Consider the following 26,198-nt stretch of genomic DNA (forward strand, 5'->3'; position numbering starts at 1 on the left):
GCATTACGTGTAAATATAACTGAAATAATATAGAACGATTAGACGAAATCGTTATATACTCCACTACAAATCTGGAGCCTTACTAGTATATATACAAACTTTTTTCTTTAGAACCAAAATTTACAATCGGTTTCTCTTGACGAAATCATAAGTAAATAATATGTTAAAATATCACACGAGAGAGGGTCATCCAACGATCCAGACCCCCTCTCACGTTAACAAATATTAAATGATTATAATAACAGTAAACGACCATCTTAATAAACATACTTAAAGTAACAACTAAGATCCAGTAAACACTCATTACGTCATAAGCACTACCGTAACTGGATTCTAGAACCTTTCCAATATATGGACGACATTTGTCCAACACATTCAGTTCGCATTCGATGTGTTTTATCAAACCGAAGGTACTAATGAACTAATGAACACAGGTAGATAAACGAACGAATGAAATAGTAAAACAAAGGCTAACAAAATAAGTGAATTATAGGTAAATGCAAAGCAAGAATACGATAAACAGTAAAAGCATTAAAACAACAACAGTAAATAGGTAGCAGCAATTAAAATAAAAAATAATAACAAAAAGAGGTAGACGCAAAAGTACCGAACGTAGCCTTATATGAAAAAAATAATAATAATAATAAATATCAAACCTAGAGAAATGATATGAAGTCATATCAAATTAATTCGTCCAGTCAACGTTATGAAACTATGATACCATGAAACTTAATGTTGTTTGAAAACAGAATTCTTCCAAAACTAATTTTTGCTTGTTACGTCATCCCCAGACAACCTAAATTATTCCTACTGTAAAGAAATTTTCTATTTAAAAAATTTCCGAAGTGTAAGAGCTTATAATAGAGTTATCCCTCCTAAAAACATCCCTAAGGAATGTTTTAGAAGATTTCAATATATTTATGATAATGAAATGAATAATATAAAATTTATTAAGATACAGCGATTTCAAAATAAATGATCTTTAGTAAGAGAGGAAGTGAACTCGCAGAATTTTCCAGATATATCACCTTTTAGATATTTTAATGCTGAAGCAACCAGAAGGTATTTTAGATACTTTACGGTTATTGGTAGCGAATAGTTAGTTGTAATATATCGATTACTGACTTCAATGAACAGAGGGTTAGTTAGTGCTTGATATCCTGTGCGGGAGGTAAATAATACGAGAGCTATTGGACCTGTTACAATCAAACAGTAAGAACTCTTCAACATGTCTCTTGGTCACCATTCTAAGGGATATTGGATTCAAATTACCAAAACGCACTGGCCTGGTGAACTAGAGATGTAACAAGATACAAATGAAGTCTAGTAAGGGACTTAACCGCCTAAGAACTCCGATTCATGAAAACAGACTTCTTGGAAATTTTGAGAAAATAACAATAATCGATAAAAAAACGGATAAAAACTGTTAAAAGTTGTACTTAAAATTACTTTCGTCCTGATTACAATTTTAATTTTAGATTGTAAAATTGATCCTTAGCGCATACTAAATTTAAATGAAATCAAACTGTTAGTCAGCATTTATGGATTTAAATTCATTACTTACCAGAAAATCAAGACCAATGAAAAAATGAAATAATTGCATGATCTATCTCAGTTCTTTCTTTTATATATTTCATGTTTAGAAAATATAAATATTTTTGAATACGTTTAAAAAACACAAATGTATAAAAATCGTCACGCTTAGCAAACCAAATATAAGAAGCATTAAAAAAACAAGCTTAGTGTTTTAAGTACATAAATAATATGCACGAAATTGAAACATAATAAACTTGAAAGTAAAGTGTGAGAAAAAAATTATATTTATATATATAAACACACACACACACACAAAATTCTTATCTTTTACATAGTCGGCCTACGTAAAGACATTGCGTGACATTAAAATATAAATAAATATTAAATTTCTGGTTTATTAAATATACGAAATAATTCAGCATATAATATCTTGATTACCTATTTAATATAATTAATTAATATTTTTTTCTGAATTATACGTTCATTTATTTTATTTTATATTAGCATATTATTTAAGTGTTATTGCATATAACAAAAAAATAAAAAATAAATAACCAAAAGCAAACGTTTTTGTTGAATAATCTTTACCGAATAGAAACGAGAAATATTACTGTACTCTATACATAATGTATTGAACTTTATTTACAAGTATACACAGCTTAAGTTCTTGTATTTCATAATATTCCTGCATTTAATAATATAAATTTGAAGACAATCTTAAACGATCATCTGTCTCCATTTGCATTTGTTTATTTGTTTGAATAACTATTTGAAAATGAAGCAGGAATGGCTTAACAAATTTAAATTACATTTTGCAGGACGAACTGGCAAAGTAATTCTTAAAACGAAAGAGGGAGAAGTCATTAAAATCTTAGTATTATCTCACAGAATATTTACAAAACCAAATAAATTGTAGCATTTACTAGTTAAGCTCCTTATATTTTACAAAATATATACGTAGATATAAAAGAAAAGTATATTCCTTGAATACATAAAGGTTGCTGTAAATCAGTATTTCTGGCTGAGTGAAGAAAAAAATGAAAAACCACGAATAACATCTAAAATGAGCAAAAACACGGTATAACTGTTATTCTTGAGAAAAAATATTCCAAATTTCAAAGGAAACCTTTGTCTCAGATCAAGTTGCTTACAACTTTTGATTAGTTACAAATAGATAAAATTTCCAACGAATTCTGTTACAAAATTGAATTAAACGTTTTTGTTTTTTTTATAACTTTTTGTGTAATACAGAAAGTTATTAATCCCAGATTTGTTTTCCGATATGTTATCTATAGGATACCTTACAACAACATATTATAAAAAGAATTATTAAAATTAAATTTGAAACAACTTTTTATAAAATCTTTTCTAAAATCTGTTGAAAGAATATGACTGATTAAAGGAAAATATTATTTCTCAAATAATACATATAAAAAACCTGACGAGTTGAAAATTGTGTCAAAAAAAAGAATGGTTATACGCAACTACAATAACAACTTATAAAAACGGTACTAAGCTATTTCAGTATAAAATATGTCTTGAAGTTCTCATATGTAGTCATTTCAAATGTAGAACATTTGATATTCTTAGACTAGGGAATCAGAGGATGAGTGTAGTATAAATATGCTACTGTAGTACTTCAGTATTTACATATATACTACTTATAAAACCTTACGATATAGGGTCCTGGAAAGGAAGTATGAACAATACACACTAGCGCAATAAACTACTAGTAGAATTTTGCGCCTTCAGTACGCATACATACAATATGTAATACATACAACTTTATAGACTAAATGTCTAATCTTATAAATAAGTTTACGAGTTTATATTATCATTTATCTACAGTTTTCTATGTATGTAGACTGCTAAAAGAGGTTAAAAATGTACTGTTAATTCATGGATAAATTTGTTTTAAACCGAATAAAAATAATGGGTCTCATAATGAAAATTATAAATTAAAATATGTAATATAAAATAAAAATTAAATATAATTTTCTATTTAAAAAAAAAAAAACATTAAAATATAATTAAATTAAATAAAATGAAATTTTCTAATCCAAAATCAATTTCAGGAAATTTGACACATATTACCAAACAATATACTTACTGTTTTTATTTGATCAGATGATAAATTTTTTAAACTTTGGAACAAAGCAAAATATCTCAGCTGATTACACTACAGATTATTTTTAATCGATGTAAGTCAAAGGAGCTAAACTGTATCAATCAGTTTAATGAAGTAAAATTTATTTATACCTTTAGCAAAATAATTTACAATTTACTACTAATCAGAACACACGGGAATGAAATTGAAAATTTGTAGTTGGTACAACTGCTACCGAATTGAATACCTAAATATAAGCTTAACGTACGTAAATTTAAACGATTCGTATATGTGTAGGATGATTGCATATATAAATACAATAAAAACAAATACACAACGAACTGAATACACCGACATTAACGATGTTTATATTACCTCTATAAACAACAAATAATATTTTATTATAAAATACTAGTATTCTCTCTGACAATTCCCTTTGTTTTTTGTGTCCGTGTAAACCTTTATTATATACCTCCTATAGCCACAAAAAGTAACATCGCTGATTACATAATCAAACGATCTATATTAGACAAAACCAAACTACGTAGTTTTCAATAAAATCTCCCCATTGTACTTTACTCTGTAATCACTAAACTCTACGCTTCATTAACTAACACAAACTTTTTTCTACATTATAGTAAATTGCTATTTCAAGTAAGGCACATAAATCTTGTTCTATTTTTCTAAATGCATAGTTTTATAGATTATACTTATATTAAAAGTATATTTAATTAAATAATTTTTAATTTTAAAAAATAAAGTAATTTCACATAAAATTAAATTAACATAAAATTTTCTTTTATAAATATACTTTTGTTACAGAAACCGAATTATCCAGCGTACATTTTATATTTTCTATAAACATTATTTAATAAAAATCATTAAAAAACACACCATTTTTTTTAAATAAATACTTTAAACTTCAACTTTTAGAAGTCATAGCTTTGGAAAAACAAACTACTATCAACACTTTACCAACCCTTAATTTGGCCTTTTAAAAGAATCATTTTAAGTAAAAGAAAAAAATATTAACTTTATAGTTAAGTCCTTAAATGTTTGATTGATATTTTTTAACTAGCTGTGTCCCACAGAATTACTCACGAGAATTTTTGATTTGTTCGCAGAACAATTTCTCAAAAGTCACACCAAACGTTTGCTAATACACTACTAGTTTAAAGGTTCATGATTTAGTCGTCATACTGGAAAATTGGTCTATTTACATTTAAATTGGTATAAATTTTAGTTGAGCATCAAAGTAAGAATATTTAATATAGAATTTGACCGGAGTCATCTCTAAGAATACAATGATTATTCATTACATAATATGAAATATAAAACTTTTATAAAACAATTTTGTCCAAAACCATTTTCCCCTCCCTCTCAAATTGGATTTTCGAAAAAAGTTGAAATGCGCCTTTTACAAAGAAAGATCTAAACATTAATTTTTTCGACACATACTTACAAATGTAATAAATAAAATACATTAAAGTAAAATGATTATATATTACACCTATTATGTTATTTTACTTTTCAAAGGAGTGTCTAAATAACAATTTTCGCGACTGCATCAATTTTGTTTTCTGTGATGTAGGAATTCCTTAAAAAAAATGTTATCCCCTTTTAGCCTTCCCTTATAACCGATTTATATATATATACAGAGAGATATACAGAGAGATAATTTTTAGTCGAAATTTATAGAAGTTATAAAGTTTATGCTTAAAAGTAAGTAAAAAAAGCGTTGATCACCTAGAAGGCGAGAAAACCTGCGTTTTGATAAAAGTAAGAAAAGTAAAATAAGTAATGGGATTGCTCTTTATACTGGAGGCAGCCTACGTATTATTTTTTATTCATAATCTTTCACTTTATTTTATTAAATAATTCTTTACCAAAAAATAAACTATAACGAAAGAATAAATATTCTTAAAAACTGTCCAAGAATAAAACTTACTTTCATGTAAAAATATCTTCTGTTTAAATTATAATGAAAATCTTAAAATTGTGTTAGAAGAGGTCTCTCCACTACAAAAAAATCATCAAAATTTGTTCAAACAAATGGACCGATTTCAAGAAATAATAATTAAAAAGAAATACCTCTTATTTTCCTTTTTAATACATTAAGTAGAGATATTTTTCTATACAATCTTAAATTTATTAGTTAAAAGTACACGAAAGCCTTATAAGCGAAAGTTTTTGGTTCTTTATGAACCAAGGGGTAGATTTTTGTAGAAGTTTTAGCCTTCATAAAGGTAATATATAAATTCCAACCAACTTTTTAAGTTTTAAAACCTATAAAAATTCACTTACATAATGCTCAGACTCAGACGTTTTAAGTAAACTTTATCAGACAACTGATGTGTTTCACAATAATAACGAGATCTACGTTAACACATTTATCAGTGATTTAAAAGAAAAGTTGATTAATTAACGGCTAAAACTGTGGACGACTTTATTTTAAAAATAAAGTTAGCATTTTATCAGTCGAAGAGGTAAATTTTACATACTTATTACAAAACAGGAAAAGTCAATATCTGAAGCCAAAGAAATGAAGAAAGAAAATAAAGGAAATGCTTTTGTGTGAAAGTTTGTAAAGTCTTAAGATGGAAAACATATTTTGGCTTAATAACATACAAAGGGGAAGAGTACTTTTAAAGATAGGAAAAACATACTAATATACAGTGCTGAATATATTATAATAAAGCACTCCTAATGATATGTAAAACTAAATATTTTATTGATCTACTTGTTTCTTTTTCTTTTTTTTAATATATATAACTTATTTTATTTGAAGAGTGACAAGAAATAATCATAAATAGGAAATTAAACATTATTCTTTCAATTTTTTGGGTCTTTATTTATCTCTTTTCTATACAATATAGATCAAATATTTATGTCAATATACATTTAAAATTAGTTCAATAGGATGACTAATATTTATTTTAAAAATTTCTTTATTACTTACTGATTTTTTACGCCAACAACTCTTATTTTATCTTACTTATTAGCAAAGATATTATTTTAGACAGCTTATAATGTGGTAGCAACAGATGATTCTAGGTTCAAGCCCCGATTAGACATAGCATTTTTCATACACTACTAATTTTATTTCATATATGTCACTGTAATTAGACAACTTATATTTACTTAGGAAAATAAAAATATATAAATAACGGTTCAGTTTTAAACACTAAATCAATTTTTTTTCCTTTTGGAATTGACTACTTACAACCTTAATTGAATGATAAAAAATTAAACGTTCTAAATCTCTAAAGAGACGATTTGAAAGAATTTTTAATTTTTTTTTATTACTATTTTTATTGGATAGTTTTAATGTAATTATAAATAAATACAAACCATCCTATTATTTAAAATATTTTCAAACAGAATTTTAACTAAATTTGCTTTATGTAAGAAATTTAATTATATATATTATATGAATGAACTCGAATAAACTTAAAAGGTAAAAATATCAATACGTATTTCCGAATTCAATAGAGCATTGATCTTATTCAACGGTATTCGATAGCAATGTTTCTTGCCAACCATGGAGTATTAGTGATGATTCTGAGGTCGTTGTTTGGAAACGGTGGTAAATTTCTAGGTTGCTGTTGTCAGTAATTCCGAACAACTGAATCTGATAAATCCAGAATTGTTTCAAAATTGTTTTATACAGCAATATATTGTTATATAATGACAAATCTGATTTTCTTCTAGGTAACTAAAAAAATCATTCAGTTACTTGAGAATTATACACGTTTATTTTATAATAAAATTATTTTTCTTTTATCCAGACGTATTCCCAAATATTCATATTTTTCTGTTGTCGTCATCATTCATTTTTTTACAGTTGGGTATTTTACTCAAAGTGCTGGATGCTAGTATTTATTTATTTTTTTATTTTAAATAATCATTCTTGTTGCCACAATTAGAAAGTTTTGGTTGTTCTTGAATTTTTTGTGGAAGGTTTACGGATTTTATTCTTCTTGACAAGTAGTTTTGTCAGGAATCATGGTTATTTTCAGCCCATCGGTTTCCAATTAATTTTATACATAAATGTATGGGTTAAAATATTTAAAAAATATATATATATTTTACGTTTTAGTTTTTAGGAGTTTATATATGTAAAGTTTAGGATATTGAGAGATTTTATTAATATATATATATATATATATATATATATATATATATTTATGTTTTTAATTTTAAAAAATCTATTATAAGGTGAGAAACTTCTGATCAAGATTCATTTGCACGGTAAAATAATCATTCGGAGTAGATCGATCCAATGTTCAATCAGTTTGAAGTATAAACATGTATTGACACTTAACAAAACTTTTGTATAATTAATGCGGTTTAAATAAACACTTACAAGTATAATATTTTATTTAGCCCACCTTGTGGTCTTGTGGTTAACTCGACGTCGCAAATCACTTAACAGTTGATTTTCGAAGTCGAAGGTTCTTAGGTTTAAATCCTAGTAAAAGTTAGTTGCTTTTATACGGATTTGAATACTAGACAGTGGATACCGGTGTACTTTAGTGGTTGGGGTTTAATTAACCAACGTCTTAAGAATGGTCGGGCTGAATCTGTACAAGACTACACCTCGTCAAACATATCATCCTCGTCTCATTGGACTGTGGGGAGGTTACTTATTGTTCACTAGATGAACAGATTGTAACGTACACATTAGGAATAATAAAAAATATTTTATTTTACGTCAATGACAAAAATAGTAAATGTAAAAAATATCTATTTTTAATATTTTAATTAATTTTTTAACTAAGTCCAAAAAAAACAACAAAACAAGAGTCTGATAAGTCATAAGTGTTTACAAAAATATTAAACATGAATAATAATAAATGAGACGAATGAAAAAAAATTAGATGATAAACATTCTACCGCCCTAATACAATTTGCTAAATTACTATTTAATATATATATATTGAGAAAAAACAAGATTTCTCAATTGTTTTTTAATCTCTGAAGTCACCTTCTACCTTGTTATTCGATACATTTACTCGTAGATCAATGACTTTTGAACTTATAACTTTTACAATTCAGTATAATGGGATTTTTCCAAATATGCAAAATAAGCGGTTGTCTCAGATTTTGCCTCGTTGTTTGAAATGAACTTTTATCCCGTAAGCCATTTTATCAGGTTTGAGAAAACGAGGTAATCACTGGAAACTAAATTTGGTAAGTGAAAATAATTTTCAATTGTTTTCACATGCCAGATTCCTTATGAGGATAGGTGTCGGTATGCCAGGTTGCACCATGGCATGACCATGGTGGAGATAAGGGGTTATAACATAACTACATGTGGGGAAAAAAAGGGGGGGGGCGAATCGTGGTCGCCGTGCAGGGCCAGGGATGCAGAGGACGTTCTGGCTCCTTCATATGCAAGAATGAGGGTTAGTCAGGGCGCTCCGATGATGCATTTGGGACCCTCAGGTATGATAGAGGCGACGCGGTGGTTTGCTGAGTGCGCGCAATGCGTCCTAGCAACCTAGGTCAGGAACGGGATGACCACTCCACCCCTGCCTTCTAGCGGAGGGGTGTAATGGTCTTCCAGAAGGGAAGGCTACTGCTCCTCGATGAAGCTAGAAGGACCCCGTTGAGACGCCCTCAGAGAAGGGAAAGACAGGGGGGCAGACGACTGCCACGACACCCTGAAGTTACTGTGTGAAGTTTAACGGCAAGGACCGGTCACTTTGGGGGTGTTAAAAAAAGGATAAAAAAAAAAAGATTCCTTATGAGGAAGGACATTATCGTGTTGACACAATAACTTTTGAACAGCACTTCTTTTGTCCAGATATAGACGTTTAGACTGAATAGGCCTTACGATTGATACACTAGTGAAGCGTAAACTCCCTGGTGGTGGTCCTTCATTCTTTTTCTGTTTATCCTGTTGAACCACCGTAAGGTATTACTTCAGAGGATAAATGAAGATGATATGTATGAATGTAAATGAACTGTACTTTTGTACAGTCTCAGGTCGACCATTCCTGAGATGTGTGGTTAATTGAAACCCAACTACCGAAGAATACCGGTATTCACGATCTAGTATTCAAATCTGTGTAAAAGTAATTGCCTTTACTAGGATTTGAACGTTAAAACTCTTGACTTCGAAATCAGTTTATTTGCGATGACGACTTAACCACAAGACCAGCCCGGTGTATTGGTGATGGTCCTTCTTTCTTTTTCCTGTTTAGCCTCCGGTAATTTCCTTTCAGATAATACGTCAGAGGATGAATGAGGATGATATGTATGAGTGTAAATGAAGTGTAGTTTTGTACAGTCTCAAGTCGACCATTCCTTAGATATGTGATTAATTGAAACCCAACTACCAAACAACACCGGTATCCCCGATCTAGTATTCAAATCCATGTAAAAATAACTGACTTTACTAGGACTTGAACTTTGGAACTCTCGACTTCCAAACCAGGTGGTTTGGAAAGACGCGTTGGTGATTGTCCTGCCCTTTATCACTATTTCCGCTATGAGCAACATACCACGAGAATCCTCAAAAACCGTTGGAATGACTTTTCTGTAGATGAAACAGTTTTCGTTTTTTTGGCGAATTTTTACCTGCTCTCATCTGCAGTTAGGGCTTTGGTATATAATGGTGAATAAATGTTTCATCAACTGTTATAAAAAACCAATAAAACTCAGCGAAATCGAGTTTACAAAAGTTGAAACACCCTCAAGAAATGTTCAGTCAAATGAGTATTTGGTCCACTGTTAAAAACGCGGCAACTATTATCGAGTGGAGAGCTATTTCATACCCAAAACATCGTGTAAAACGAAGTGGTCACAATTTGTCGAGATGTTTGCAATGTCAGAGAATACGTGTATCTGCAATCGGCGGTCATTTAATACGATGCAGTTGATTTTTGTGAATATTTCGTCGTCGTAGTGATTTGTGAGCCCCCCGAGCTTTCATTACCTTGAAAAAATGAACATCGCGTGTAAATTCAGCATACATATATTTACCGTCGAAAAAAATTAAGGGTAACGATCCCTTAAAGAGAAATTTACATAAATCTTTCCGTAAATCCGTCGAGGTTACTTTTAAAAAAATTAATAATTTATAAAAGCTCGAACTTAAATTTTTGCCATTTTTTCAGAAAATATCAAAACTTGTTTGCTTTACTCGGTCGCCACAAACTAAACCCAAGCATTTAAAAAATTCACAGCACGCTACCATCATACTTGACAAATATCGTAGTCATAGTTGATCGTATTTACTTCATCTCAGTGTGAAGCCGAGAATTTCCCCTACGACCCCAGAATGTATATATATATATACATATATATTAAAAAAAAATAAACACAAATAAATATTTACTCATATTTTCTTTTGAATTATAATATTGCTATAAAATTTAGTGATAGAGTAATATTAATATATTATCCGATTAAAATAATAAAACGTTATACACAATCCTCATATTTATTACAAATTAGCTACTAATATAATCGAGATTAAAAATCAGTTCGATACTCAATAATACAGAACACTAAATACTGATAATTATATAAAGGAAATTAAAAAATACTAACTATAAATTTTATCGTTACACGCGATTTAAGGTCGTAATACGTAGTAGTAGCTAGTATTGGTGTACTAACGCACGAAGAAAATATCTAGTAAAGGGAAAAAGGGATAAAGAAGTACAGGGATGAGGACAGACTGTCGCGTGACCACAGTCTTCCCTCTTTTTTTTAGGGTAGGGAGTGGCGATTATTTTGATGAGATGGGGGTGCTCGCTTCACCCAGCATTTTCATTCCCTCTTCACGGTAGTCCTATACCCTCCTCATCTAGTCACTAAAAGTAGAAGCTGCCCCTTTGCAGACATTAGTGTATTTCATTTGCACCCTACATTACTTGAAATTCTCTTTTTTCTGTGTTTCTCTGTCTTTCTTACTCTTATCTAAAAGAATTTATAGTTTCCTCCCTAAATTTTTCTTATCTTTTCACACTCAAAAAGAAAAATCCTTAAAATTATTTTAAATTATCTTAAAATACTTTTGTTTTTAAAAATATTATAAGTCCTGTTTTTTTCCTAAAAAAACCTTTCCGTACCAAACGGAAAAAATCAAAAACTTCTAGTGGTTTTGCCAACGATTTCTGTTTTATCTACCAATAAGACAAAAAATTTGAGTAACCTATGAAAAGAAATTATAGTAACCAGTAACCCATTAAAAGGTAATGGATAACAAAACCAAATTGTAAAATTAAATTATCTATATACCTGTGAATACAAATTCTTTTTAATTACTCGGAAGTCAAAGTACCAAAAAAATATATAATTCGTATAAAACTTTTTAAATTCTTATTTGTCTTGGTTCTTATCTCCTTGAAATCTTCTACAAAAACTTATGCAAAGACTTTAGATTACAAAAAAAATATTACCGCACGATGGAAATAGTTTTCGCACAATAGAAATTCCGAAATAGTTTTTTCTAAAAATACTATAAAAAAAGTTTTCTTGAATTGTTTTGCAAAAACGTTTTTTGATAAAATTTAAATTTCAAACTTTTTTTTACGTTTAAATTAAATATATATATCTATATATATTAATAGAAAAAATTTGGTTTAATATATTACTTACTTACCTTATTATCTAACCAAAATGCGTTGTTATTCTAACTCTAAGATTAGTTATAATTTAATTTTTCATAATCTCAAAAAGATGTGTATTTTTTTAAATAATATTTAGCTAGTATATTTGACTAAGTAAAGAAAATAAAATCTACAAGAGGTGGCTCACCAATTGTTTGTATTTAAGTAACAAAACTAAATGAGTTGTATCGACTAATATTTTTACATAGTAGTAATAATAATAATACTAAGATAAACTATATTATTAGTACATAATAACAACTGATAACGAAATCATTTTTTAATCTTTAGCATAGATTCATAGTACGAGAAACATTTTCCATTAATTCTTAGCTGTTTAAAAAGTTGATGTAACAAAACAAGGTGTCATTTTTCTTCAATGAATCACTTAAAATTTAGATAATAAACGATTCCATCATGATGCTAGTATTTCTTGAGATAACGTAGACGGAAATATTATACTGACTGCCGTTTTTAAATTTACGAATATAAACATTTTGATATTTATTTCAAGGAAAATAAAGGCTTTTCGGGATTTATTATTTAATGGAACCTTTTTATCTATTACTACTGCTACAAATACACTGCTGAAATATTGAATGCCCTTTATATATCGGTAATAAAAATATAATAAACTTTTAAAAAGTTTGATTTTAAGTAAAAAGGTATGAATAAAGTCCATAGAAGCAAAATAAAAAGGTTAACTAGGTATTAAACGAAACAAAATTTTCAAATTAGGAAATAAAAAATTTAACAGGGGCTGTTCAACCAGCAGAACCTTTGGTTTGGTATTTTGGTGCTTACGTACCACCGTATCACTGCCGCATCTTCTTCATACACTGCTGTATGGCAAGTTTAAACTTCTTGTTAGCAAAGAAGAAAACTTAATTCAACACATTGAACGTAGGGGCATCAGTACCAGAACAATTTCTTACTATACTGGTTTAACAAAGTAAGGTACGGCGAATACTTCGAAATGATAAGCTCCATCCTTTTAATTTAGTCGTTCAGCGTTAACTTCGCTCGTCCTTTACGTCTAGCCAGAGATCGGAGGCCCTTAAACTCCCCTTCTGTTCGTTATCCTCACAGTTGTGAGAATAATACTATAAATAACAATTAAAGCATAAAAAGCTTTTTCCTCCAACGTTTCCCTTTTTCTTTCATATAAACTCTGGTAAGTTTCTGCTGTGAAGAAGCTCCCGTTGTTTATGTGTTTCTGAAGCACGAACGGCTTTATTTTGGCTTCAGGAGTTATTTGACCGATATAAATAACTCCATCGCTGGCACTTCTATAAATTTGAGGGATATGAAATAAAAAGTTTCAATGCAAAATTTCCAAAACTATTAATTTTCCAACACCCTTTATTTAAACCTATTTTCCCAGTATTATTATTTTTCCACTTCTAGTTATCCTGCTATTCAAAGATAATTTTTTCAATTATCATTCATCGATATCCATAGTAACGATCTTATTTTCTTGCTATGTTTTTGTAAATATAATCGCAAAATTTGAGGTTAGTTAGCGGCTACACTGAGCAAGTAAGAAGAGAGGTGGAGGCCTTTTGGTTCCCGTTTCCATTTCCGAGCATGACAATAGCAAATAGCTTCTGTTGCCACCAATATGTACACGATCGACATACTTAATCTGTACATTATTGATGAATTCGTTTCCATCCTTACGTGACCATGGTAGCTCTACAATCACGTCAATGCGAACTCGTTAAAAATTTAACTGCAACTCGTATTGCGAATTTATTGCAGTTTGAGTTTGTGTGTAACGCTCTCGGTCAGTATTAACAGATAATCATCATCGTGATTCTCGGTTAGGTACTGCTGACGAGAAACAGCTGTTTCAGAGAACCGTGATACTCTCATTCTTTTAAAAGACCTTGAATAATAAGAAAGTTTACTTTTCTTTCTTGAAGGCATATTTTTTTAACTTCTGACAATCCAATAACATCAGTGAAAATAAATCATCAAAACCGATAAAATTTTGCTAAATGTAATGTAATTTAAGTTAATTAAAATAATATTATTAATAAATTAATAAAATATTACAATATTTAAAAATAATAAACATTTTACAGATTAGGTTTAATGATTAGTGTATAGATATGAATGCAGCCTTTTTTCCCTTTACCATGGTAACAAAAATACAACGAAGTAAAAGGATTTTTTTTTCTTAAATGAATGTGTTTAATATCTTAACTCCAAATAGGGTTACACCGTGATAATGACCAAGCCTCAAGGTATAAAGCGCAAAGTTTTACTAAAATCTGTCCAGTAGTTTTTAAGTTATGCGCGCCCAAGGACGATCCTAATTATTATACGTATGTGTGTATATATATATATATATATATATATATATATATGCACACACATATCTACGTTTACAAATAAAATATTTTCATATTTTTTAAAAATAAATTAATTATTAGAAATCAGGAATTATGGAAAACAATTACTGCACCAAAACATTATTATACTGCTATTCCAAAACAGTTGTTGGTTTTTACTAAAAATTGGACTTAATATAGAATATATATATATTTTGTTACCCGGATAATAAATACCGGGGTGCAATATAAAATGTACAAAAGAATTATACCTAGTCGGCCTCCGTGGTGCAAGTGATAGCGTCTCGGCCTTTCAACCGGAGGTCCTGGGTTCGAATCCCGGTCAGGCATGACATTCTTCACACACGTTACAAAACACTCATCTCATCCTTTTCGGAAAAGAATTGCTTGACTGCGGACCCCGAGGTTAAACAAAAAAAAAAAGAAGAAGAAAAAAGAATTATACCTGAAGAGAAATTTTATACTGGCCCTGCTTTATTCGATCTCAGTAGAAGACCATACACCATAGATATTAATACATTCAACTACATTATTATTAAGTAACGTAGAAATAAATTAACCGATACCATTATGTTATTTTATTACGTGTAGTGACCTACTTTCCTTTCAAAAGCTTTAGTAAAATAAACTGAAACCGTAAAATAAAGTACAGATTGTTATTATATTCTTTGCGTATAAAAATATTTACTTCTTGTTATTATTTAATTATAGTTTTATCATCTTTTGGATTTTATCCAGGACTGATTTTTGTAGGACCATGTTTTAACCTCCATTTCTTTCTATTTTTTTATTTTTTCTCTTCCCAGAACTTCATTCTATCTAATTGTTTTTGCGTTCCTCCCAAGATTTCATTTTTCGATTTTCTTTCCCGGTCTTTTTTTCTTGGTAAACATTATAATTTTGGTTAAAGTGAGGAAGTGATTTTTTGACAAGATTATCATATTTTCCCCTTGTTATACGTATATTATAACCTCTACTTTAAGCAGCAGTAAAATAAAAATTATAAAAACTTTACAGTTATATAACGTTTGTCTATATTGAGTTTTCTTTTTTTAAATTAACTTACGTTGCCGATATTAAAGCAGTAAATAAAAATTTGTATTTTTGTATTTCAGGTGATAACTGGAAATTCTAACACATATCTGGAAGCAAAATTAGACCTAGATCCACCAATGTGGGCTTCAAAAGTGCGTTTTCTTCCGTACAGTTACCATATGAGAACAGTTTGCATGCGTGTTGAATTATATGGCTGCCTTTGGACAGGTAAATTTAATATTTTTCCTCTTCCTTGTGTGGTTGCTTTTGTGTACGCATGCGTGCGAGTGCGTATATGTGAACATGTATATATATATATATATATATATATATAGCGAGAGAGAGAGAGACATATATGCTTCTTTGTAAATACATTTTTTTCTATTAATAACAGATTAAAAGAATAAAAATATAACAACTATTATTTGTTCTGAACATTTGTACAGAGGGTATCGTCAGTTACTCAATGCCCCAAGGGGACAAACGTGGGGCCGGCTGGGAATTCTTTGATGCCACATACGACGGTCACTGGGATTCAGTGTTACAACGTGGATTAGGCCAACTGACAGACGGAAAATTAGGTCCTGATAACTTCAAGATGGCATACTATGATTACGATAGAGGTAAAGATTTTTTTTAAATAATATATTTTTTACACAATATTATTATTAATATATAACTAAGTGCTTTTAAATTTACTTTGCAAATAATAGTGTAATTCTTATTAAGTGTATCATTAACTTTGAATATTATTATTACCTGTATTAAAACAAAAAAAGTTAACGTATATCACGCTTATTACACAATTATAATTTTATATGAAAAGGTTGCAAATTTTTCTTGAATAAATTTCAGTTATAAAAAGTAACGTTAAACACTGTCTACCCCACTATGAAAAGAAGGGTAACATTTTTCTTTGTGATCCCGATCGGTAGCTCTGATTTTTGTGAAAAAAAAGTTAAATGGTTTTTCTCACCAAAAATGAAATCCAATGTAAAAGGCAATTTAAATAAAACAAAATTTTGGTTAAAGTTATTTTCTCCAAACCAAAAACCGAACTTCAGTTTGGTTCGTTTGAAAGATTCAAGGGAGAACGACAGATAGCTAAGATTTTAACCGATTAAAATGTAACGCGTAGTTGAGATTAATTCATTTTACATTTTTTTAATAACAAAATAGAACTTAAACAGAAAATGAGCTAATATAATAATGAGAATAAATTGAATTAAACAGACTTTGGTCCATTTTTATATGAAATGCAAAGAAGAAATTAAAATATAATCTTAAGAATTAACTGCCAAAATTACGCTACGAAAAACTGCCCCAATCACTGTGGGAAATAATGGGATGAACCATAAAATTTCCCCCTGAGTCGATGGTATATATAGAAAAACTTTATCAAATTTTGATAAATAATGACAAAAAAAATGTATCGATATTCTAAATTTTATTCACAGAAACTCTTATAGAACTAATCGATTTAAAAATTTACTACATGATAAATGACCTGTAAATTCCAGCACTCCGTTTAAAAATCTTACTGCTTTTAATAATGAATGAATACATTTATACCCATACCCTTTCTCTAAGCTTAATAAATACATTTAAAAAAATAATTATTCATATGAGATCACTATTTTCTAAATTTTAAGTACCTTATAATCCTATAAGTATCTTTAAATCAGATAGAATGTTCGTTTCCTTTTATAGAAAACAATCTTCTTTATATATTCCAAAAGATGGCGTCCGATAATAATATTGGTTATTATATAATAATATAATATTGGATAATAATATTTTTAATTAAAATATGTATAAATAATAAATAAGAGATAATCGGAAAACAGATGCGATAACTAATATCAATAGCAGATTTAAAATAAATGTGTATTGAATAGAAGGAAATTCATTAGGGAAGTAATTGAAAATGGAAATTGAAGAAAAAAATAAATAATAATTCGTTAAAAACTATATGAAAATGTGTTTTCAACATGATTTTACAACAAAAAAAAAATCTGATTTGGACACCACATCCTTCTACGCCTATTAAATTACATATACACATTTTTAAAAAAATGTAAAGTGCATAAAATTTTATTTCACTAATAACTTCTGATATTTTTTCATATATATATATATATATATATATATATATATTATTGTTGTAATTTATAATTATTATTTATCATAAGAATCTTTTTACAATCAGATGTTAATAATTATTAATAAATCAATATATTTAAATTAAGTAAAAGGAGGTGAAATCTGATTCGAACCGATGTGCCTTCCCCTTGTAAGATCAAAATACTTCATAATTAAAATTTTATTTGGCTATAACTCTGGAACCAATGAAAATAAGTACCACTTATTATGATATATCGTTGAAAAGCTCTCAATGAGGGCTTATTACTGCAGTTAAGGAAAAGCCCAAAACCCAAATTGTTTTGGATTTTGGGCTTTTGGTTCAGTCAATTGCAATCAAAAGGGGAGTTGCACAATAAATGTTACAATAGTCCTAAATACAAAATTTCAACAACCCACGGCTGATCGTTTTTGAGTTATGCGAAATACATATGTACGTACGTACAAACAGACGTCAAGCCGAAACTAGTCAAAAAGTATTCATGGATGGTCAAAATGGATATTTCCGTTGAAATCTGAAAACCGAAATTTTTCGCTATAACAATACTTCCTTTACTTCGTACAAGAAAGTAAAAAAAATCATTTTTAATGAATAGAAATCCCTAATAAAAAGAAAATTTAGCTTTAAATACAATTTATTACCCACTACAATAAAATTTGTACATAGTGAAGCTGTTTTAGCCCTTTTCGCGCTACAGAAATCACACGAATTTCTCCTTCCTCTCCTTTTACAACGAAAATAATTTGTTTAAATATTACGATAATAGTAAACTAAATAATTTATAAAAGACTATAGTTTAGTGTTTATCTCATAGCTATTAACAGCAATTCTGATGATGAGTAAAACCAGAAATTAAAAAAAAAGGAATTATAATTGTTTTATCTTTATTTATAAATAGTACTTGTTATAGTATACGAGTATAACGAAAAATTAAAAAATGACTTGAAAAATAAAATTATTGGTTATAGATATTTGGTTAATATATACTACCAAAACTTTTCAGCAGAAAAATGTTGTTAAAACTACTTAAGATTCAAAAAATATATATATATATATTTATTAGCGTAATTTATTTGTATAGTTTTAAACTTTATTTACAACCGCTTACATTTATATAAACCTTAAATAAATTAGAAAACACTGTAAATCATATGAGAAGGAGTTCCCAGAAAATCTCTTCAAAAATTACACACTAGTATTACAAAGAACTTTTTTGGCAAGCAGCACATACACTAAATAATTATAAACAACATTTACCACCTAACAGTAGAACAACAGAAAGCGAAATAAAAGTCATAAACAGTAAGAAAAACGATGAAACAATGAGAATAAAAAGAAAAGAATATGCAATAGATTTGAAAATAGAAATCGAAGAAATAATACGCAGCACTCACAGCTGAAGTTACATCTAAAATAATATAGAGTCACTAAGGTCCAGAACGTGCAGCCGTTTAATCTCTTAACGTCATCCCGTTATCTAGGAGGTTCACGGATAACTGACTCACGTGATTGTTAAATCGCAGTTTGTACTTTGAACTGAAACGTTGTATTTCCTCCCTAACGTATCGTAAACCTAAATATTAACGTAAATGCGTATAAAGGCAGATCAGGATCCTCCTGAATTGAAAATAATTAAAAAACTTAAGTAAGTAATAACGTCTGTTACATTTGGAAGAAAGAAAGGTTTTTTATAATTCAAAATTCTTCATAAAAATAAACTTCATAACAATAATTAACTATCTTTAAAAATGGGCCGCAGTATATATTGTCGCGTGTTCGCTGGTCGATCAGGATATTGAGAGATAGACAATGAAAATGTCAAAATATATAAATACAATGTCAATGTCAATGTCAAAATATATATAAATACAATTTATTGGTTTAAAAACATAAGTAAAAACAAGAAAGATCAATAATAATTGTTATTGCAGGGTTATTTAAATGAGACATTAAATGAGGAACTTTAAATTTTATTTTAAAGATAGACTTTTAATTTTTTAAAATCCTTCGGACAGCTGCACACAGCTCCGTACGGCTCAGTCGGCTTTGCTAAAAGCAAAGCTTTACTTTACGCTGGCTCCCATTAGAATAGTCAGCCTTCTACCAGCCGTCAATAACTGAATATGAGCTAATACAATATTGGTATATAATGTTATTGCAAGTTCAAATATTATAATAAAATTAATTTACAATATAAAATAACAAAGACTATTATTTATTTAATTGAACCAGCACCAAAAAGATTTTAAATAATTAAATCTAGCCAAGGTACTAAACCCAGGCGGCAATTACTCTATAATGGCAATAGTAATAATAATAATAATAAAAACAATAATAAGTGACAATAATTAACAACTCACAATAATAATTAGAATAATGAATGACAATAATAAATAAAGGAATAATGATGGAAGTAATCATAACCACATAACAACAATAATAATAGTAATAGTAATAATAATAATAAAAATAATAAATGTCAATAATTGTAATAAACAGTGATTACATACAAAACGGAATTTAAAGTAATCGCCAGGATTTATTCACAGGTAGATAAATAATGAAAAGCAGAATTCAGTACCATCGACAAAAGACATTAGCATGACCATTAGTCTTATATTAACAACAATAGTACAGTAGATAAGACAAGTAAAAAATTGTATTACTCTAGATACCTTTGGTGTTCAAAATAAAACTACCCTAACAATTTATGAATGAAATTTAATACATTATCTCTTTCACTTATAGTCGCACAGTAACTCACCGAACCATTTCTTGTTTTCATGTACTGGAATTACTTGTAAAATTATCGTAATTGCGTCGAATCTAAACTAGAAATTCGCTCTTTCACGACCTCTTAGCACAATACTCTCACTGACTGACATCTTGCAGAACTCACATCTTGTAGATAAGACATCATAACGTCTCGCTTAGACTCATTTCGCAGAACTGATTTCAACCGGTCTTTCCCGGATTATTTATACTTCTATCTTCTTTACCTGCAGGAAAAGACCCCGGATGAGCGTGAGATCGATCGACTGCATCGCATTTTTCCATGAAATTCCAAATCTCGGTCCGGTAACTATTCTCACGGAATAACATTTGTTTAGGTGTGTCAGTCGGTAGTATTACAAAAGACGATTGTTAAACAGACCTGTTACCTTTACTAAAAGCCTTAAGCTTTACGTTTACCCCCTTTTTGGATCCCTCTCATTATCATATTTTCTACTATTTTCTTCTTAATTGGTAGGAATCCGTTACTCAGGTCCGCTATACCAGAGTGAGTTGAGATCTAGAACAAAACGCAGTGTGTGAAAGTGCTCCCGTTAGTGATAGCTATTTAAGTGGTAAAGTGAAAAACGTGCGTATTTTTGTGACAGGGTGTTAGAGTAGGAAGAGTTGAGTTGTTTAAAATAAGCTATCAAACGTTAAAAACGGTTCATTACTTTAGGAGTTATAAATACTTTAAGTTTTTGCATACGGACCATGTGGCAGCGCAAGTAACGTGGCAGAGTAAGGTAACGCTAATATTAGTTTTATGGTAGTTTTAAGATACAGTTTACATATAGATACTTGTTTTATAGTGTGTTTTAGACTGGTTTCAGTAGTTTTAAGCCGTTAGATTAAGTACTAGAAGGCGTTACAAAGCGCGTGGTTAACCTAACATTGTCGCGTGCTTTCAGAGCGGAAACGGAGGCATAGTTGGTCACGCTCTAGACCAGTGTCTGGGGATTGCCTATTCCACAGCTCCTAGAATTAATTTAAATTTAATTTATATCTCGGCAGGTTATTTAAATTGTATCTGTTATATACGGAAACAGTAGTTTCGCTATATCTCAGTCCCAGAGCCCCCGGCTCCAAAACCCTCACGGTTCCAGGCCGGACCCCGGAGATACCCCCCACCACAACCCTCAATTTTTTTTGCTGGACGACCTTCCCCCCCACCCGCGACCAACCATCATTTTTCATTTCTGCCATCAAAGCTTTTATCCCCCTAAAACATTTTGACTCCCGGGCGTAGCTAATTTGGTTCCATGACTCGGAAGGGGCTGTAGGACAACCTTACAAAAATCAGAGAGTCTGGACCATCAACACAAAACGTCATATAGGAAACAGCGGTATTTCAAAAAAGTAGAAAGACTAGGCGGACGCCACGGCTCTCCCACTCCACCAGCTTCACGGACCTAACGGCGGAAACCATGAGCGCCAAGGAGGTGGTGGACAGAACGTCAAAAAGGAGGCGACTCGGGAACTAAGGTTTGCCCGGAACTAAAGATGTTGATAAAAGAAGTGCAGGCGCTCCTGGTTTTGTGCAAAGCAGACCCAGAGACGAAGCAGATAATCATGAACTCTGCACAGCGCATTGCGGCACAGGCAAAGGAAAAGCCGAGAGAAGATAAACAGACTCAGACCGCTAAGATGGAACTGACCGCGCTGCAAAAGGTTCTACCGTCCGGAACGGTGGAGGAACTCCGAGAAGCACTTGAGCGACGGTAGGCAACCCAAGTCTTCGAGAAGGTCCATGAGGAGAAGGGCTACCCTAAGGAGGAAGATCACAGAACCAAGGGGTACGTTTTGAACACGCTCGGGGATAAGAAGAACCCCTTCGCGGGGCATGTCTGCAAAGAAGCGCCGGAAGCTCGGAAGAAGCTGAAGGATGGTTTATTCTCTCCGGGTACCGTGATAAGAGATGTAACTTCAGTGGCCTTCCTAGGGATGGATGACAAACTGAATAGCGCAGGAGATAACTAAGTGATGCAGTAGGGGCAAGGGATCCAAGACTGCGAACAACATTCTGAAGAACCTGGACAAGACAGCGACGGTGGAATACCAAAAGGTTGCAGTAACCACAGCGAAGGGACACCTTGGCAGCGTGACCAAAATAAAAAAACTGGAGTACTGTGCCAGCAAACAAGGGGAAGAAGTTACCTTGTTTCTCTCGGAGACCGGCGGAGGAACCAAACCGGCCGAAACGGCAAGGACCGCTACAGTGGTTCTGAGGCAACAAGGAACCACGTACGCAGAGCACCAGCGCATAATCAAGGATTCGGTGTAAGAGGACTTGGCGCAGGACATCTTCTTTGTCAGGAAAGGGCAGGGAGAGTATGTGGAGGTACGGGTAAAGGTGGGAACTAACACTAGGGAAAGCCTTAGGGAAAAGGTGGCTGCCAAGGCCCCGAACGTATAGATGTTGGAGAAAGGAGCTGCATCCAGGATAGAGGTGGTCCATGTAAAGGACTTAGACATGGAGGCGACGAAGGAGGACATCAGCGTGTCAGTGTCTAAGGCCCTTGCAGGATACACTACTGCAAAGGTGACATCCATCAGGCCGGCGTTTTGCGGCTCGCAAAACGCCACGGTAATGCTGCTTATGGGAGAGTCGAAACGGGTGACCTCCTCCGGCCTCATTCCAGGCGGATGGCAGTCGGCTGGGTTGAGATACGGCGGCCGGACACCTCCTCCTACTGTTGTTGGGAGAGAGGCCACATGGCAGCTCAATGTAGTGGACCAGACAGGGGCAGGTGCTGCTACAACTGCGGCAGACAGGGTCACTGACGAACGGAATGTAAGGAACCCGCCAAGTGTGTGGTGTGCGGGTGGGGGAGAACGGTCACCGAATGGGGGGAGCCGAAACTGTAAACGCAATTGACAGTGAAGTGCTTACAGCTCAATGCAAACAGGCGTAGCTGCCCATGATCTAGATTGGGCGGCAACGCTAGTGGGAGACTTCGACGTACTACTGATGCAGGCCCCATATCAGGGGTAAAGTTAGTTAATGAAATTATGGAATATTTTCATTGTTAGTTCTAAGTATTAATTGAATTTTTCTTATAAAAATATAATATAATTGTGGATTTTGTATAAATGTGTGATGCTAAACTTTCAGAATTCTTAGACGCCTCTTGCGGCGCTGGGTGCAGCCCCCAAAATAGGGGTAATGTTAGTTAATAAACTTTTAGTGAAACTGTTTTTGTTAGTCTTAAGTATGTAATTGAATTTTGCAGAAAGAGTATAAAATAATTGTGTAGGTGTGTGTATCGCGTGTTCGGACCCCGTTTAGGTTAGGGCCAAGAAGGGTAGTTCACCTGGGGAGGAGCATCTCGGCCATCCAGAAGAGTAGGTCGCGATGCTCTTACGATCCAGGAAAGACTTCGAAGGACGGTTGCAGTGAGGAACTTAGACAGGGAGTGAGCAGTCTACTGTTGCAACACTCAGGAGCAACAGATGAAACGGCTTACGGCGGATGCCTGTTGCTCCTGGGTTGTTTAATAAAAAAATAGAAATAAAAAGATTCGCTGTACCAGCCATGTTATAGCATATATATAAGTTAAACTTAATTTTGGTTAAGCAAAGCTTTCTCTAAATCTAACATGCCCTCTAATAAAAAACGTAAAACTTTTGTGAGTTAAGTTTTCGGGGTATATAATTTGGGAAAATTGCAGACAGTTTTTGATATCCCTATGTAAATGACGTATAAAACGCAAACAAATTAAAATATTAAAACCGAAGGATGGTAGGGCAGGAACACGGAAAAATAATTTAATTTTAAGAGGTGGGGTTTGATTTTTTAAAAAAGAAAATATCTTAGATAATTTATATGTGCAATGAAGATAACAAATAAATTTGCCAGTGTATTTTTTTTTCTACAGTGCCGCTAAAGAAAATCGGAACTGGTTTGTTCGCGATAAATGATCTTATTCTCAGTCTCTGAACGAATTTTGAAAAAAAATTAATATGATCAACACCCAGGATATATAGAAATATTTGAATCAAATTTGAAGAAAATGGGTTCCGTCTGTCTTGAAGTATAAGGCCGAAAACAATGCGACACAGATACATACATATATACATTTATATGAATTAGTTTAATTTTCCCCTTTAATATAGTTATTTTAGCTATATTCGCCGTAAAAGTAAAATATAAATTTTTTTAATATGAAAAGTTTTGTTGGATTTTATTGCATCATCTTTTTGTCCTATTATCAATATTATTCAACTTTAACCGAAAAATAATGTCATTAAAGCAATAGTTGCATCTACAACAGGAATTATAATTAGAAAATGTTTAGTGTAAAATTGAAAAGTAAACAAATATTACCAACAAACTGTTTTTAATTTTAACTCCAATTTTATTTTTTTAACCAGGTGATATTAAATTAAAAAACATATTCCCATTTTTCATTATACTGTATTATAGTAAAATGAAAAAATTAATAAAATCGTAAATCTGTGCAACGGAATTTACAGGAAAACATAGTGCTGACACTTAAATGAATGGAAGGTTATCGAGTTAAAATAAGAGAATGCATTTACGTTGAAGCTTATGTTAAGATTATATCAGTCTCATCAGCTCTAACCCAGTGGTATATAATTCTTGTTATCACACTGCCAACTGAACTTAGGGGAGTGTCGAAGGCTCACAGCAATTAAAGCACTCCACCCACTGCGCTAATTCAACCTCTTCTTACCCATTACAACCGTACCTCACACCAACCTTCTGACCAAACAAGATACAAAACGCTTTCCCATGTGCTTTGCGCACGCAATTTAGAAACAGATAAATGAAACAATAGTCTATTGTATATCGGCTAATTCTGTACTAAACCTATAAGCTTTTATAAATCTCAATTATCGAAAAAAAAAACAATGAAAAAATAATTCCTAACGAAATTTTATTGTTTTTTTTAGAACTAGGTTAATAATACTTACACAGGTTTAATTTAATAAACGGTTCAAAAGAAGGCTCGTATAAACTTTCTAAGAACAGGGAGTTAAGTTAATTTAAAAGAAAATAATAGAAAAAATGTCGTAACAAAGAATAGCAATAATAATTCTGTAAAATAGCAGATTACAAGTTTAAATGCATATAAATGTAGAATTTAAACAAAAATTGAATATTAAAACTTACTCCAAGGAAAAAACAAGCTGGGAACAACGTTCCTGAACTTCCCACCTATTTCCAGATCTAAAAATTTAACCCTTATTCCAAACATAAATTTAAAAATTGTTTTACCCTGACAACCTTCATTTTTTATAATAATCCAATTATAACGCACTTTTTATAATAATGTAGATGGATTTGAAAAAGCTGCATAATTTTACATTAATTATGTAGCTAAACATTACCGGGATTTAGATACGGCTTAAAATTGAATTCTTTTCCCAGCGATAGAATTGTTTATATATATATATATATATATATATATATATAAACAATTCTATAATAACAATAATAGAAATTTATATATTCTTTATATATAAGCAAATTAATAAAAGGATTTTCATGTCATATATATATATATATGAAAATCCTCATGTCATATATATATATGACATGAAAATCCTTTTATTAATTTGCTTACAAAAAGATAATTAGAATAGTAAATGTTAGTTGC

The 26,198-nt window shown here is 31.0% G+C and overlaps 1 protein-coding gene across 1 annotated transcript in view; it reads left to right on the forward strand.

Annotated features, from left to right (window-relative positions):
* Positions 1-26,198, forward strand: part of LOC142328804 (discoidin domain-containing receptor 2-like) — a 309,180-nt gene that overhangs the window by 193,806 nt on the left and 89,176 nt on the right. Inside the window, exons 5-6 of the mRNA XM_075372847.1 lie at positions 15,740-15,887; positions 16,106-16,282. Coding sequence (XP_075228962.1) covers positions 15,740-15,887; positions 16,106-16,282 — 325 coding nt within the window. The remainder of the gene's footprint in view (positions 1-15,739; positions 15,888-16,105; positions 16,283-26,198) is intronic.

The sequence above is a fragment of the Lycorma delicatula genome, chromosome 8 (assembly GCF_047948215.1).
Source record: "Lycorma delicatula isolate Av1 chromosome 8, ASM4794821v1, whole genome shotgun sequence".
Taxonomy (NCBI): Eukaryota; Metazoa; Arthropoda; class Insecta; order Hemiptera; family Fulgoridae; genus Lycorma; species Lycorma delicatula.